At 59.4% G+C, this 15,214-nt stretch overlaps 1 protein-coding gene across 7 annotated transcripts in view; it reads left to right on the top strand.

Annotated features, from left to right (window-relative positions):
• The first annotated feature begins 3,336 nt into the window (after positions 1-3,336).
• SPEG (striated muscle enriched protein kinase) overlaps positions 3,337-15,214 on the top strand; it is a 49,284-nt gene continuing 37,406 nt past the window's right edge. For 5 of the 7 annotated variants that reach the window (XM_027120621.1, XM_027120611.1, XM_027120646.1 and 2 more), the window contains exons 1-8: positions 3,337-3,381; positions 4,338-4,380; positions 5,305-5,334; positions 5,933-6,022; positions 6,105-6,441; positions 9,550-10,850; positions 12,674-12,817; positions 13,160-13,342. In XM_027120621.1, the coding sequence (XP_026976422.1) occupies positions 3,349-3,381; positions 4,338-4,380; positions 5,305-5,334; positions 5,933-6,022; positions 6,105-6,441; positions 9,550-10,850; positions 12,674-12,817; positions 13,160-13,342 (2,161 nt within the window). In that variant the 5' untranslated portion in view covers positions 3,337-3,348. Of the gene's footprint in view, positions 3,382-3,499; positions 4,855-5,299; positions 5,335-5,932; positions 6,023-6,104; positions 6,442-9,549; positions 10,851-12,673; positions 12,818-13,159; positions 13,343-15,214 lie in introns of those variants that run through there. The other 2 variants (XM_027120636.1, XM_027120628.1) reach the window with 2 other exon arrangements.

Here is a 15,214-nt window from a genome sequence, read left to right as displayed (position 1 = left end):
AAGCTGGGTCTCTGGGTCTAGTTCCACAGTGCCTGTCCTCAGAAAGAGAAGTGTGGGAAGACTGAGGCAGGGATCTGTCATCCTGACCATCCTTCTGTCAATATCCCCAAAGCCATCTTCTGCCTCAGTCTCCAAGATAGGCAGGCATGCTTCTCTCTCAAAACATCAGGCTCCCACTTGCATGGGCTAAGGAGCCATGTGCCAATCAAGTAACCAGAGCAAGAGCCGCCATTAAAGCTTGGGGCATGTGTGACCGGAGCAGGAGGCCTGCACTGAAGGATGGGGGGTGAGGAGGAGAGAGCACAGCTAAGGGAGGGCCCAAGCTGACGATGCTCACCGTGTTTGGCAGTTGGAAGTCTCATAGCCAGGGCCTGGGAGACCCTGGTGCCAATCAGAAGGGCCAGAGGTCAACAGATGGTAGTGAACCACGCAGGGGACTTGAAGGCATGGAGAGGAGAGATTAGAGAGGAGGAGAGAAGGCCAATTAGCAAAGGAAAGGTGGTGAATACACCAGGAACTGCATGCGGGTAGACTGTGCAGTGTCATCTTTTTCACCTACAGTGTGGAATGTCCGGATGAAAAGCCAGGAGGAAACTAGTATGGAGTTGGGAACGGGTATTTACAGTGGCCCCCTTCATTCATGCCAAGCCCTAATTAGGGAGAGAGGAGGGGCCAGACAGAGAGCCGTGAGGAGTCCTGGGAGGGAAGAAAGGGAAGAACAGAGAGCGCATGAAGTTAGCCAAAGCCCGTGCAGGAGAACTTTCCTGAAGCTAAGGCAGGCCCTCCCAGGAAGATGCCGAGTGGAAAGCAAGATCGTCACTTCTCCAGTTTCTGGAAAAGGGTCTGCGTCAGAACAGAGGAGGAAGGCTGGAGAATGAGCTGCTCCGGGAAGATTTACAGTCCCCATGCCCCCATCCCCATCCTGTCCACCGGCAGCTCTGTCGTCCCTTCCCATGTGTATTGAGTGCCCACCGTGTGCCAGTCACTGTGCTAGGTGCCTGAGATTTATAAGTGGGGGGGGCGGGAGGGGGAAGACCAAAATTCTTGTCCTCCTAGAGATGACATTCTAGGGAGGGGACACAGCTTATATGCAATAAACAATAAATATGTGAAAATGATATAGTATGTCAGAAATACAGAGCTGGGTAAGCAGGAGGAAGGAAGGGAGAAGACCGAAGCAAGGCAGGAGAGAGAGGGGAGTGGGGGTCTGGCTCAGAGGAGGGTCTGTGTGAGAGATGAGGCACGGCATGACGACGGGTTTTCTCTGGTTAAGGAGAAATGCTGGCGGGGCAGAAGTTGGAAGTCTGGTTTGGGGAAATGGCGGGGGAGCCCAGCTGCCCAGCCTTGGAGGGAAATGGGACATTCTGGGGCCAGCTGGGGCCCCGAGAGCATGCCCCAGGCTGGCCTATGTCGGTGAGCAGTGCAGGCCCAGAGCAAGAACCCAGAATCTCATGGGCCTCTCCTCGGCCCAGCTGTCCCGTCACTCACGCCTGCTGCCCATTGGTTATTTTTGCTATGGAATGTGCCAGCCCCTCGGATTCTCCTGGGCAACAGGGGCTCAAGTTACTCCCTCTCCTCACTCAGCTCCCCCATCTGTGAGTGGGTGTGTTTGGGGGTGGGCAGGGAAAGCGCCTGTGTGAGTCCAGGGTCCTCTGGTTGCAACTGATGTGGACATGCACATGTACCCTCTCATTGCACGTCCTGTGCGTGTGTCTGTAGGCGCAACCTCTGCTTCTGGGGGTCTGGGAAACAGGACCACCTGTAGGCACTGAGACTGTACAAGACATGACCTAAAACTTTAAAGGGCCACAAACTCAAATAACTTCAGGAGCCAAGTAGAAACTGAAAAGGAGTGAGCTGCAGTTGTCAGCAGCTGAATTTGAGTGTGTTTGCCGTGCAAAATATTGGGCAGGCTGAACAAAACTCATCAGTTGGCTCTGTATTTATTTTGGACCCATGCTTTAAAGAAAAAAAGTTAGGCGTCCCACTGACCAATCAGCACATGAGGCTTTATGGGACAGTGGTCAGTAACTCAGTCACAGTGCCTGGGTTAGAATCCTGGTCTCCCAGTTACCAGCTCTGTGACCTTGGGCAAGTAACTTCTCTGTGCCTCCGTGCACAGATTAAATGAGTTTATTTATATCAAGTGCCTAGGACATTGCTCAGTACATACTAAGCATGCTGTCAGCATTAATGATGATGACTTAGTAGTCACATCTCAGAAACCAGATTGGCATTACTTGTGCAGGCTGGGGTGGGAATTTGGATCTGGGGACCCATGGAGGCACAGAACCTGTGTGGCTTTGGCTAAGTGATAGGACTTCTCTGAGCCTTAGTCACTTACCAGTTAAATGGAGTCAGTTACATGTTCATAAGGGTTTCAAGCTCACCGTCTTGTTGTCAATAAGGTAACGTTTATAAAGTGCCTGGCATTTAATAAATGCTTAAGAAACTTAGTTATAATGATTGTTGGGCCGGGTAGTTTTGTGTAGGCAACATATGCATGGTACCAAATAAGAGGAGGACAAAGAAAATTTGGTGAGTGTGCTCACCTGTGAATGAGAAGGTGGGTTATATGTGTGAATAATAGGAGCATCTCTGGGCACCTTAGCTCGTGTGTGTGTGTGTGTGTGTGTGTGTGTGTGTGTGCGCGCGCGCGCGTGCGCGCGCCAAGATACACAAAGTACCTATCATCACGGAACTCGAGGGCCCTCTCTGGCTTTCCTAAGCAGCCTGGGGGGGTTCGCATTCTGGGTACATGTCACTACGAGGATCCTTGCCCTGTGTATGATCTGAGCGCCCCCGCCCGGCGCCACTGCCCTGCGGCGTGTTGGGTACTGCCTAGAAAGGCGGACGCGTGCGCATGTTTGTGGAGTGAGCCAGTGGAGATGCGGCTGACCTTCCGGAGCAGCCCCGCAGGAGGCGGGTGGGGGTGGTGTGGACGCCGCGTTGGACGGCCAATGAGAGAGTGGCCCGAACTCTCCTAGGGGCCACTGCACCCCTTTCTGTGCCTCAGTTTCCCCAAGTGCCGATGCGGGGCGGGGGGGCCGCGAGTCAGGTGATCGTCGCCCCAGGGGACGCAGGGGAGCAGGCGAGGGAAGGGGCGTCCGGTGGGGGGGGGGGTGCGGGCTGGCGGGGGAAGGGCCGGCTCCGGCCGCCGCCGCCGCCGCCGCTGCCGCCTTCCCCCCGTCTGGGCTCCCGCGGCCCCGAGGCTCCTTCCGCCACCGGCGCCGGCCCCCGCCCGCTCCCTGCCTGCTCCCCGCCTCGCCCCCGGCCCCGCCTCCGACTCCGCCCCGCCCCCGCCCGTCCCCTCCTCGCCCGGCCGCCGGCCCGGCCCCCTCCCCCGCCATGAAGAAGCTGTGGGTGAAGAAGCGTTTCCAGGTGAGGGCTCTGGGGGCGGGCGGCGCAGGGAGGGGGCAGGAAGGGCTGGGCGCCCCGGAGGGAGGGCGGGTCGCCGCGGCCGGGCCCGGGGAGGGGGCGCCGGAGCCGCGCCTGCCCAACCCCGGTCCCCAGGGCCGCGGGCCGGGCGCGCTCCGGGGGGCTCCCCAGCCTGCGTCAGGCCCCTCCCATCGCCCAAGCGCAGACTCCTTCAGCGCCCGCGACCCCCGCGACCACCGGGGAGGCCCCCGCAGCAGCCCTCGGCGTGGAGCGCCCACGGGCTTCTGTGCCGCCTCTCGTCTCTGTCCAACCCCTGGCCCCCGCCTGGCTCTCCCCAGCCCCCAACTCCGGAGCCTTCCATCTTCCGGTGCTCCTGAAAGCACCGCGCAGGGATCTGCGCTGAGCTGAATGCATTCCCCAAACCCTGCCCCGTCCTCCGCGGACCCGGGCCTCCTTTCTGCTTTCGTGAGGCTCCGGCCCTTTGGGAGATCTTGCCCTCTGCCCCTTCATCACCCTCCCTTGCCCTCTTGACACCTATCCCAGATGTCTGTCCTTGACCCAGCAGGAATCTGTGTCCTGGTCCCTCCATCTCTCAGTCATCCAAGCATGTTCCCCCCACCCACCTCAGTCTCTTCCTTCACATCAGTCAGCCTCTGTCTCTGGGGGGTGTCGCTCAGGTCCCCAGTCCTCTGTCCAGCCTTTGGCCCTTAGTCCTCTCTCCTTCCTCCCCGCTCCTCCCCAGAGGCATGCTGGAGCTCCAGCCGGGAGGGCTGACAGGCAAGGAAGAGTGGAGACATTCCATACGGGGGAAGCTAGCTGCCCGGAGTCTCTTCCACTTCCCCCACCCACATTGGCCCCTGGAATGACTTTCTGTTTGATATAGAGGTTTGGACAAGACGTATAGGGAGGTCAGGAGCAAGCCTTCCCCTCAACAACTCATTCTGGCTTTTCTCTTTCAGAAAACCGGCCACTCCCGCCGGGCCTTTGGCCGACTCACCCATGGTGCGTGGACCATGAGCTGCCTGCTGTAACCCATGAGCACTCCTCCTCTCGGTTCATGTCCCTTCATGAGGCACCCAGGCCTTGAAGATGGCCCATGAGATGCGGGACCCCCCACATGCCCACACTCACCCACTCACCCAAGAAGGCCCCTTGCAGCTGAGAGAGGGCCTAGCAATGGGGGTGAGGGGTTAGCTGGCACACCCCATCATGGGCCTGGGCTTACTGTTCTCCATCTGTGGGCCCTGTGGGGATGAGTTCAGTGCCATGCTCCTATAACCAGTACACGGCTCCTGCTTGTCGTGGCACCCGGGGAGAAACTGAGGCACAGAACCTGATAGAATTTGGGGAAGTTAAAAAATGTGCCCAGGAAACTTTGCTCCTAGCCTGACTACATTTCTGAGGACCATTCAGCAGTAGAAGAGAGAGATCGGGAAGAGGGTGTCTGTCACATCATGATGCAGAACAGATGGGGAGGTTGGTTTGAAAGGAGAGGTCACATGCAGATTCACAATGCAGATATTGTAATAGAGGGTGGGCCTGACCCTTAATGGGGGGCCTGGGTCTGTGGCTGGGCCGAGCACAAGTAGGTGTGTGTATGTGTGTCCGTGTGTGTGTGTGGCCAGTGGGAGCACCAGTGAAAGTGCCAAGGATGCCAGGTCGCTTGGGTAGTTAGTCGAAGAATCCGCCGAAGCACATGGGCTCCCCAGTGCGGGGCCCCGTGGAGCCTGCAGGCAGTCAGTGGATGAGAGATGCTTTGCCCATCCCAGGTGTCTCCCTCCCCCCACTTCCATCCCAACAGGGCAGCTCTGGGCACTGGGTAGCCTCATGGCCCCTCTGTCCTGCCTGCCCACCGTGCCCTGCCCCACAAACCCTCTGATAACAGTCTGTCCATGTCTCTCTCCTGCTGCTCCTATGGAAGCGAAGTTTTCCGCTCCTGCAGAAAGCAAAGTTACGGTAGGAAACTGGCTCCTGCCCTAGCCCTCCACTTCCCCACTTCCCTGCGCGACCCCGGCCTCTCCTCACCCTGCCTCAGCTGCACCCTGATGTGTTCCGGCTGGTTTGGGGTGGAGGACAGGCTCGCCCTGCGGTTGGTCGAGTGCCCTGACAGTACGACTCTGAGGTGACTCCCCTTTGTTCCTGGGGTGCCAGGACCCAGAATTTAGAGCCTTGGAACCTAGGACCTTATTATTTGGGGGGCTGCACAGGAACTTAAGTTATCACTGGCAGGGGAGGAGGGAGAGGGGCTGCAGCCCGCAGTCCCCTAAGTGGCCGGGAGGGGGGACTGTAGGTAGCTTTGAGGGCACCACCAGGGAGGCAAGGGTGAGGAGCCAGGGCCCCAGAGATGGAGCCAGGGGACTGGCATGGGAGGGGTCACCCTGCGCCTCTCAGGATGGGCAGCGGGATGTGGGGAGAAAAGGGGGGGAGGAGATAGATGCTGGAAGCCCTGCTGGTGGCGATACGGAGCCTCCTGTGGGGGAGGCAGGAGGTGACAGAGGGAAGAGTTGGAGTCGGAGGGAGGGAGCCCTGCCCACACAGACCCCTTCTGCTCCAGACTCGGAGACGGGCGAGGATGACATCAGCGACGTGCAGGGGACCCAGCGCCTGGAGCTTCGGGATGACGGGGACTTCAGCACCCCAACGGGTGAGCTCTCTGGGGCGCTCACAGAGCCGGCAGGCGGCCTTCCCACAAGAGGTGCCTCGCTTCACTGTGCTCCTTTCTCTAGGCGGCTCCGACACCCTGGTGGGCACCTCCCTGGACACACCCCCGACCTCCGTGACAGGCACCTCAGAGGAGCAAGTGAGCTGGTGGGGCAGCGGGCAGACGGTCCTGGAACAGGAAGCGGGCAGCAGGGGTGGCACCCGCCGCCACCTGGGCAGCCCAAGGCAAGCACAGGCAACCGGGGCCGGGCCACGGCACCTGGGGGTGGAGCCGCTGGTACGGGCGTCTCGAGCTAATCTGGTGGGCGCAAGCTGGGGGTCAGAGGATAGCCTTTCGGTGGCCAGTGACCTGTACGGCAGCGCATTCAGCCTGTACAGAGGACGGGCGCTCTCGATCCACGTGTAAGTAATGGCCTCACCTGGGCCCGCACTGTCCCACCTTACCATGCCATCCTGCACTGCCCCTCACTGCTCGTCAGCCTCCACCCCCCCATCCCCTGCACCATCCATCCCTCTGTGCACTTCTCCACCCCCCGCCCACCCCGACTGCTTCCACTCCTGGCCCCAGCCACCCACTCTTGTCTTCCCACACGGTTCCATCCTCCTCCTGTGCCGTCACCACCCACACCCTCCTGCTGCCACCTGTCCTGGCTCACTGTGCCATCTCCATGGTCTCGTGGACCCCTCTCTGCCTTCCTCGTCTCCTCCAAAATCTCCACTCTCCCGGGGGCCCTCTCCTGCCTCGCCCATTCAGGCTCCAGTTGTCCCCAGGATCCCCCCCCCACCAGGGGCCCCCTCCGTGCCTGCTGTCTCAGCAGCTGCTGCCTTTTCGTCTCTCTGCACATTCCTGTTCCCATGTGGGCCTTTTTCTGGGAGGAACTGAACCTTTCCGCACGGCAGCTCCCGGGAGAGCAGGAGGGAGCAAAAGAACACAACCAGGAGACAGAAGCGAGCGAGGCGGTCAGGGGGTAGTTGGGGCCAGGGGCCTGGGAAAGCAGGGGGATGTGAGGTGCGTGGAAGGCAGGGGGCTGGGGCAGGGAGGAATGGCGGCGATGGCGGGGGCCTAGGGTGGAGGCAGAGGGCTGGAGTGATGGAGGTGGCGGCATGTGAGGATCTTGCGGGAGACGCCCAAGGGTGGGGTGAAGGTTGTCCTGGTAGGCGGGCGGTGAGGAGCAGAGGTGTTGAAGGCATTGCAGCCATTTTTGGAGATTTGAGGCCGGCAGATACAGGAGGGAGTGCTATGGTAGAAGAGGGGAGTGGCTGATGAGAGAGGTATTAGGGGGCATTTGGGGAGCCGATGGGGGGCCTGATTCGTGATGGGTATGGGTGTGGGGGGGAGGTACCATCACGGAGGAGAAAGAAGGGGCCTGGTGGGGGGAGGCGTCTGTGAGAGTGGCTGAGCTTGCTAGTGGTAGGCAGGGGAGAGGTCTCGGGCAGGCGCAGGGGAGGCACCCTTGCTTTATCTGGTTGGCGTTAGCCAGGCACTCCCGTGCCCTGGACTTGCCTTTTCCTTCCCTGCCTTTCTTTGCCAGGCCCCAGCCTGAGCCTGGAGTTGCTATGGCAACTTCGGAGGAACCCATTTCCTTAGTGATATCTGTGGTACAGAGGCTGGCCTAGAGCTCGAAACTGCCGGCAACAGGCCTCCTCTGCTGTCCCCAATTTCTCTCCATGCCTCACCCAGTTCCCAGAGGCCATTCCTCAGGGACTTTGTTGTCCCTCCCCCAGAGTAGACTCTGCCTCCCTGTAGGTGGCTGGCTGAGGTTCTGCTCCCGAGGGCACTCTGGATTGCATCCCCGCCCCCCATCAGAGGTGAGGTCTGCAGTGTAGGTGGCTGACCCGGGTAGTTTAAAACACTCGGCCATCCCTAGAACTTCTGCTCTTGGCCAGTACCGTACTATTTCTCCTCCCTTCTGTGCTGCCAAAATCCCATTTTGCAGGGAACAAGGGCTCAGAAGCCAGACTACCTGGGTTTCAACCTAGCACCAACCATTTACTAGCTGTGTCACCTAAGTAAGGCACCTCACCTCTTTAAGCCTGTTTCTTCATCTGTAAATGGAGATAATAACAGTCCTGTCGCAAAGGACTGTTGTGAGGATTCAATGACTCAGTGCATTTTAAGCATTCAGTACATGCCTGACACATGACAAGTACTCAGGGAGCCACTTCATAAGTTTTTTTGTTTGTTTGTTTTGTAAATTTATTTATTTATTTTTGGCTGCGTTGGGTCTTCGTTGCTGCACACGGGCTTTCTCTAGTTGGCAGCGAGTGGGGGCTAGTCTTCCTTGCGGTGCGCGGGCTTCTCACTGTGGTGGCTTCTCTTGTTGCGGAGCACGGGCTCTAGGTGCGCGGGCTTCAGTAGTTGCGACTCGCAGGCTCTACAGCACAGGCTCAGTAGTTGTGGCGCACAGGCTTAGTTGCTCTGTGGCATGTGGGATCTTCCTGGACCAGGGCTCGAACCCGTGCCCCCTGCATTGGCAGGTGGATTCTTAACCACTGCGCCACCAGGGAAGTCCCCATAAGTTTTCCTTAAGCTGTCTCTTATGTGTTAGGTATGACGCTAATATCTCAGATTCCTTTTCTTGCTAATTTCTATGCTTGATGTGCCCCTAAGAGTCCAGATGGGGGAAACTGAAGCCCAGCTCTTGGGCATCAAAGCTCTGCAGGTGAGAGGGGCACTCTGGGCTGACCAGCTCCTTCCCTCCTCCTCTTCTCCCACACCCACTGTTCAGGGCCATGCAATAGTTATTCGGGAGCTGAGTTATTCCGGAGCATACCCCTCCGGCGACTTTCTGTGTTTCTTAGGGGGGTTTCCAAGGGCTCAAGGTAACTTTCCCAGGGACAGGACAGAGTCAAAGCCCTGTACTGGGGGCAGATTTATCAAAGGGAACAGGAACCTGGGTTTCCCACTCTAGGGACCCCAACTGCCTGCCACCTGCTGTTAGCACTGCTGAGGGGCTCAGGTCTGAGGAGGTGCTAGGCAATCTCAGGGATAAGGGCATCGCTCCTGGAAAGCTTATGCCTGTTCTTCCAGGGGCACGGTGAAGGGGGTATGTCCTGCTGAGGATGGGCAGGGCTGTGGGGGCCAGCTGGGGGCAGGAATGAGTGGGAGGCTGCATTCCTGAGGGGGCCCCTCCCCATCCAGCCCTCCTGCCTTCCCTCACCCACTTCATCCTTCGGGTCCTAAGCCTCATTCTTTTCTCTCCCACCACTCAGTTCTGTTTCTGCTGTTTCCCAGCTTCTGGGGCTGGGGGGAGGGGGCTGGCCAGAGCCCCTGGGACTGAGTCTGTACCTGGACCCAGCCACCAGCCCAATCTTCCGGTGCCAGAGCTGCCAGCCTCTCCCCAGCACCTGCTCTGGCTGTGCCTTCCTCTTGGGGGGGGAGGAGGAGGGGCTGGCCCATGTCACCCCCAAGCCTTCCCAGCATGCCCACCACCCGATTCCTGTCACGACCTGAAGGTCTAGGAGGGGAGGCCCCTGAATCTTCTGCCCCTCTTCGTCTTGGTCCTGCAGCAGTCTCCCTCAGAGCGGATTGCACAGGGAGGAGCCTGACCTTCAGCCTCAGCCGGCCAGCGAAGCCCCCAGTCGCCCGGCCCTCCCGCCTCCCTCCAAATCCGCGCTGCTGCGCCCACCGTCCCCTCGGGTGGGTAAGCGGCCCCCACCGGGACCCGGAGCCCAGCCCCCAGCCCCCCCGCAACCACCCCACCGGCGCACCCGGGAGCCGGTGCCGCCCGAGGACGCCACCGCCGAAGAGAAGCGAGGGAAAAAGTCCAAGTCTTCGGGGCCCTCGCTAGCGGGCACAGCGGAGTCCCGGCCCCAGACGCCCCTGAGCGAGGCCTCGGGCCGCCAGTCGGCGCTGGGCCGCTCGCCGAGGCTGGTGCGCGCCGGCTCCCGCATCCTGGACAAGCTGCAGTTCTTCGAGGAGCGCCGGCGCAGCCTGGAGCGCAGCGACTCACCGCCGGCGCCCCTGCGGCCCTGGGTGCCCCTACGCAAGGCCCGCTCGCTAGAGCAGCCCAAGTCCGAGGGCGGCGGGCCGTGGGGCACGCCCGGGGCCTCGCAGGAGGAGCTGCGAGCGCCGGCGGGCAGCGTGGCCGAGCAGCGACGCCTGTTCCGGCAGAAGGCAGCCTCCCTGGACGAGCGCACGCGGCAGCGCAGCCAGGCCTCTGACGTCGAGCTGCGCCTCGCCCAGGAGCTGGGCCGCATCCGCCGCTCCGCGTCGCGGGAGGAGCTGGTGCGCTCGCACAAGTCCCTGCGCGCCACGTTGCAGCGCGCTCCGTCCCCTCGAGAGCCCGGCGAGCCGCCACTCTTCTCCCAGCCCTCCATCCCCAAGACCCCGCGGGCCTTGAGCCCCGCCGCCGCCCAGCCGCCCTCTCCCAGTGTCGCGGGGAAGCCCGGGGATGAGCCAGGGAGGCCCCGGAGCCGCGGGCCAGCGGGCAGGACGGAGCCGGGGGAAGGCCCGCAGCAGGAGGTTAAGCGCCGGGACCAGTTCCCGCTGACCCGGGGCAGAGCCATCCAGGAGTGCCGGAGCCCCGTGCCGTCCCCGGCCGCCGATCTCCCCGAGACCAGGACGAAAGCGCCCCCGGGTCGGAAGCGGGAGCCCCCGCCACAGGCCGTGCGCTTCCTGCCCTGGGCCACGCCGGGCCAGGAGGGCGCTGCTGTGCCCCAGACCTTGGAGAAGAACAGGGCGGGGCCTGAGGCCGAGAAGAGGCTGCGCAGAGGGCCGGAGGAGGACGGCCCTTGGGGGGCCTGGGACCGCCGAGGGGCCCGCAGTCAGGGCAGAGGTCGCCGGGCCCGGCCCACCTCGCCTGAGCTCGGTAAGGCCTCGGGGAGGGTAGAAGAGGTGCTGAGACCTGGGTGGAAGCGTGTCTGGGAAGAGCGAGGCTGCTAGGCAGCTGCAAGGGTGCGGTGTCCCAGGGTAGGCATGGACCCAGGTTCGAGTTTGAATGAAGGATTGTGAAGGCCCCTTGTGTATAACCTGCCCGCTGGTGAGGCAGTGTGAGAGTGTTTTGTTGGAGGCTGGGCGGAGCCGAGGTGTGAGTAGAGACCTGGTGCCCAGTGTTTGCTATAGGCCCCCTGAGTCCAGTGGCCTGCTGGCCCTAACGGTGGACCTAATGGTGGGGGGAGGTACTGTGGGAACCTAAGGAGCCCCTCCACCCCCCACCCCTCTGTGGGGGAAGAGACAGAAGCCCGTCTCAATAAATAATTGGTCATGTCCCTATTACAGGTGAGCTTTGGGCCAACCAGTTCTCAATATTTACCTTCCCATCCCGGCACCATCTCCTGACCCATCATAGCTGTTGAGATCTGACCCAGCCTGCCTTCTAGCCGCCTCCTCTCTCCCATCTTTGAGTCCCTGCGTGGCTGAGCTGACTGTGTGTTGTCTCTCAGTCTTCCCGTGGGTGGTGGCCAGTAGCCAGAATGCCCCTGCCGCCCCTAACTCTGCGTAACTGAACATCAACTTGGGGCCATTCCTGGAGCGAGACAGAGGAAGCCGTCCTTCGCTCGCTCCCACCTCAGCTGCTTTCTCAGGCCAGATACCTCCACCCCCTGCTCCTAGGACGCCCTGTCAGTGTCTCTTTCAGTGCCTATACCACCCCTGGTTGGTTTTTTTTTTAATCACGTTATTTTTCATTTTAGTATTACTGTCTCAAAATCTTTAGAGATGATTAGGGATCTGTTCATGGTCCTGCTAGCCACCTAGTTGCATATCCACAGCCACGTCCCAGGCATTGTGTTAACTGGGCACTGAGGGGTGTTACTTTATTTTAATCTGTATGTTAGCTCTGCAAGATGTTGGGTGTTATTTATCAGCTCTATCTTATAGATGAAACTGAGGCACAGAGCTTATCTAATTTGCCCAAGGTTATGTAGCCAGAAAGCAGCATAATTGGGATCCTCTCTGTTCTTCTGGCTACATACGCTGTGCTTTAATCTAGCTTATAGAATGTCAGAAGTAGAAAATACCCAAAGAAATCCACAACAGTGGAGTTTTATGATCTCTGTGTGTACAAGCTTCCCGTAAGCAGGGACTGTGTCTTATTTCCTGTCGTGTCCCTGGTACCTGTACAGAGTAAGCAGTAAGTGCAGTGTTACTGTTTGATGAATGAACACAATCTAAGCTGATCTTCGTGAGTCCTCTCAGATGGCTACCGGAAGCACCTGCCACTCCCTCTTTTGAATCCAGTGGCATCACTAGTTTGATAGTTCATCACGTGTGGCCCTGTGACACTATCATTGCTCAAGTCTTGGTTTGCTGTTGGTTTGTCTTCTGTCTGTTTGGAAGCTTGTGAAGTCTTGTGCCCCTGAGAGCACCTTACACAGGGCCTGATCTGCCATCCCTGATGACTGATTTGTGTAAAGACATACACAGCACAGTCCCTGTCGTCCTCCAGAAACCAGCACTCTAACTGTGGCTGAAATTGAGCAGCCAAACCACTGTAGAGTCCAGGCCGCCCTGTCCCGTTTAAGAACTCCCTTCTGTCTTCCTTTCTTTCCTGTCTCAGGACATTCAGGAGAGAGACCCTTTGCTCCCTAACCCTTGCCTTCTAGAAGCCCTTCTCTCTGCGTTTGCCCTCTCTCCCCGAGTCATCCCCACAGGGACCATGTCCCCTTACCCTGTCACCCATGTCTCCGGCAGAGTCTTCGGATGACTCCTACGTGTCTGCTGGAGAGGAGCCCCTGGAGGCTCCAGCCTTTGAGATCCCCCTGCAGAACGCGGTGGTGGCCCCGGGGGCGGATGTGCTGCTCAAATGTATTGTCACCGCCAACCCCCCACCCCAAGGTGAGCTCTAGGCCTGGAGCCAGGCTAAGATTGAGAGAGGGAGGGGAGATCCCCCCCTCCCTACCCCCCACCCCAGTCCTCAGAGGGCGGGGTAGGGTGGGTGAAGAGGGGAGATCATCTGCTCCATGGGGCTGGCTGGACTCCTCTGTGTGTGTGTTAGGGGAGCTTCTCCAGAATCCCTTGAGAGAGGGGAGGGCAGGCCTGGGCTTCTGTGACTCAGGGGCATTCCTCGGGTTTCCCTAGGGTGGGAGAGGAGTGCCGTGGGCTCTGTGTGGGGTGGGGCAAGGCCTAGTGGGCCCGTTTGGGCAACGGCAACCTAGTTATCCCGCTGCTTCCGCACAGTGTCCTGGCAGAAGGATGGGTCCTCGCTGCGCAGTGATGGCCGCCTTCTCATTCGGGCCGAAGGCGAGCGGCACACCCTGCTGCTGCGCGAGGCCCGGGCAGCCGACTCAGGGGGCTATACAGCTACTGCCACCAACGAGCTGGGCCAGGCCAGCTGTGCTGCTGTGTTGGCCGTGAGACCTGGTAGGGAGCCTGCGGGCCCTGGGTCCGGGTGGGGCGAGCAGTGACCCTTCCCATTCCTAGCCTGGAGCTTGGGCTCTCAACCAGTGTGCAGTCTCTTCTCGCGTGTTGGCTATTCTGGTGGAAGCATTTTAAATGGCCCTGGCCTCAGGGCAGGGGCCGAATTCCCGGGCACACACCAGATGGGCCAACTCATGAAGGCATTGAAATTTGTCTTTAGCGTCATCTAAATGCCATCCTCCCGTGGCATTTTCCTGATCAGGGTCCTGTGGAGAAGGCAAATTATTCTTGAATCTCAGAGAAAAAGAGTCTCCCAGCTCAAAAGGCTTAAAAGCCATCAGGAGTCTTCTGAGGCCATTTCCCGTCTACAACGGTCACCTCCCCACCCCCACCCCCGCAGTAAAAAGAGATGCTTTTAAGTGCCACAGCCCTCCCCCACTCCCTTGCTCCTTCTGTGGAACCCAGAGCCCTAAAGAAGGTGCAGCTGAGAGCGCCTTTTGGGAGGTGGCAGTGGCTGAGGCTACCTCGTTTTCTATTTTTATGAAAGTCCTTTCTGGGTGTCAGACTACTTCCTTTGGATTTAAGCCCACTTTATTTCAGGTTGAGGAGTGGTGTCAGTGTGCATGGCCAGTTCAAGTCATTCAGGTTGCTGGGCCTGACAAGGTGCTAGCCCTGGGCGGGGAGTGGGGGGGGCGGATAGGTGAGGCTGGGTTGGGGGTGTTCCAGGAGGAAAAGTCGCAGACTCAACCCTTAAGGATATTATCACTGGGTAGTGAACTTAGATCAGAGGACCTGGGTTGGTGGACAGTGCAGGGCAGATGAACTCAGTGCCTAGGACAGCCAAGTGGTCGGTCAGTGTTGTGGGATGCTGGACTGAGAGACATCAGAGCCCTGAAGGGGCCTGGGAATTAGATGGGCAGCGGGTGGGGCCGGGCATGCCTGGAGAGGGAACAGCACGTACTGTTCTGTCCGCTTTCACTCAGTGCTGCAGGAGGCAAGATTACAGAGCCCGATCTGCTGTGGTCCTGGGGCCTCAGCACCTTCACGATTGGGGAGTTCTCGGTGGCATCTGACCTGAGTCCCAGTCCTGCATTAGATCCTTTGGGCCGCACATGTCTGGCTCTGCAGGACTGCAGGTCTCCCTCTTCCTTAGCTTATGTACACCTCCCAGGAGCCCGCGTGTTAGGCTTTCTCCTTCTCCTCACCCCTCCCGCCACGCTGAATCATACCCATCCCTCCACTGCATGCTTCCGTCCTTCCATCACCTCTGGGATCTGCCTTCTGACTCAGCTCCCAGCTCCCCTTAGGTGGCTCGGACCTGGCTCCAGGACTCCGGTCAATACCTGGCTTGGGCTGAGATTTGGCACGGGGTTGTGAGCGGGTTGCCCCAATACTGGCTTGGGGCCATTTGGGAGCCTTTTAAGGTTGGGAAGGAGGCTTGGGCAAGGCAGCTGTCAGCACTTGACTGGGAGTTCTGCGTTCGCCACGCAGAAGCTCCCTGCACTTCAGTTTCCTCATTTGTAAACCAGAGATAATTATACCGTCCTTACGAATGAAAGCAAATGTGTGAACGAGCTTTATGAACTGTAAAACTGTAGATAAATGTTAGTTGTTAGCGTCATTAAGGGGTGGTGTGCACAGGAGCATGGGTTTCCACGAGGCTGCTGGGAAACTGCTTCTTCCTCTTCTGCCCTTTCTTCAGACTGTCTGTGCCTTGGGGACTCCTCCCCTGCTCTTGCCAGGCCTGCAGTCCCTCCATATTTCCCAGTCCCTGGGTCTTCAGCCCATCACAGCATCTCTGTGCCTCCTCCATCCCGGGGAGCCAGAAAGCTTCATCACGGGAGTCAGCTGTACCAGGCATTGCAGCCAGGGAAC

Source organism: Aethalodelphis obliquidens, unplaced genomic scaffold (genome assembly GCF_003676395.1).
Source record: "Aethalodelphis obliquidens isolate GAN/ISIS:26980383/991018 unplaced genomic scaffold, ASM367639v1 scaffold2, whole genome shotgun sequence".
NCBI lineage: Eukaryota > Metazoa > Chordata > Mammalia > Artiodactyla > Delphinidae > Aethalodelphis > Aethalodelphis obliquidens.
This window is presented reverse-complemented; position numbering and strand designations above follow the sequence as displayed.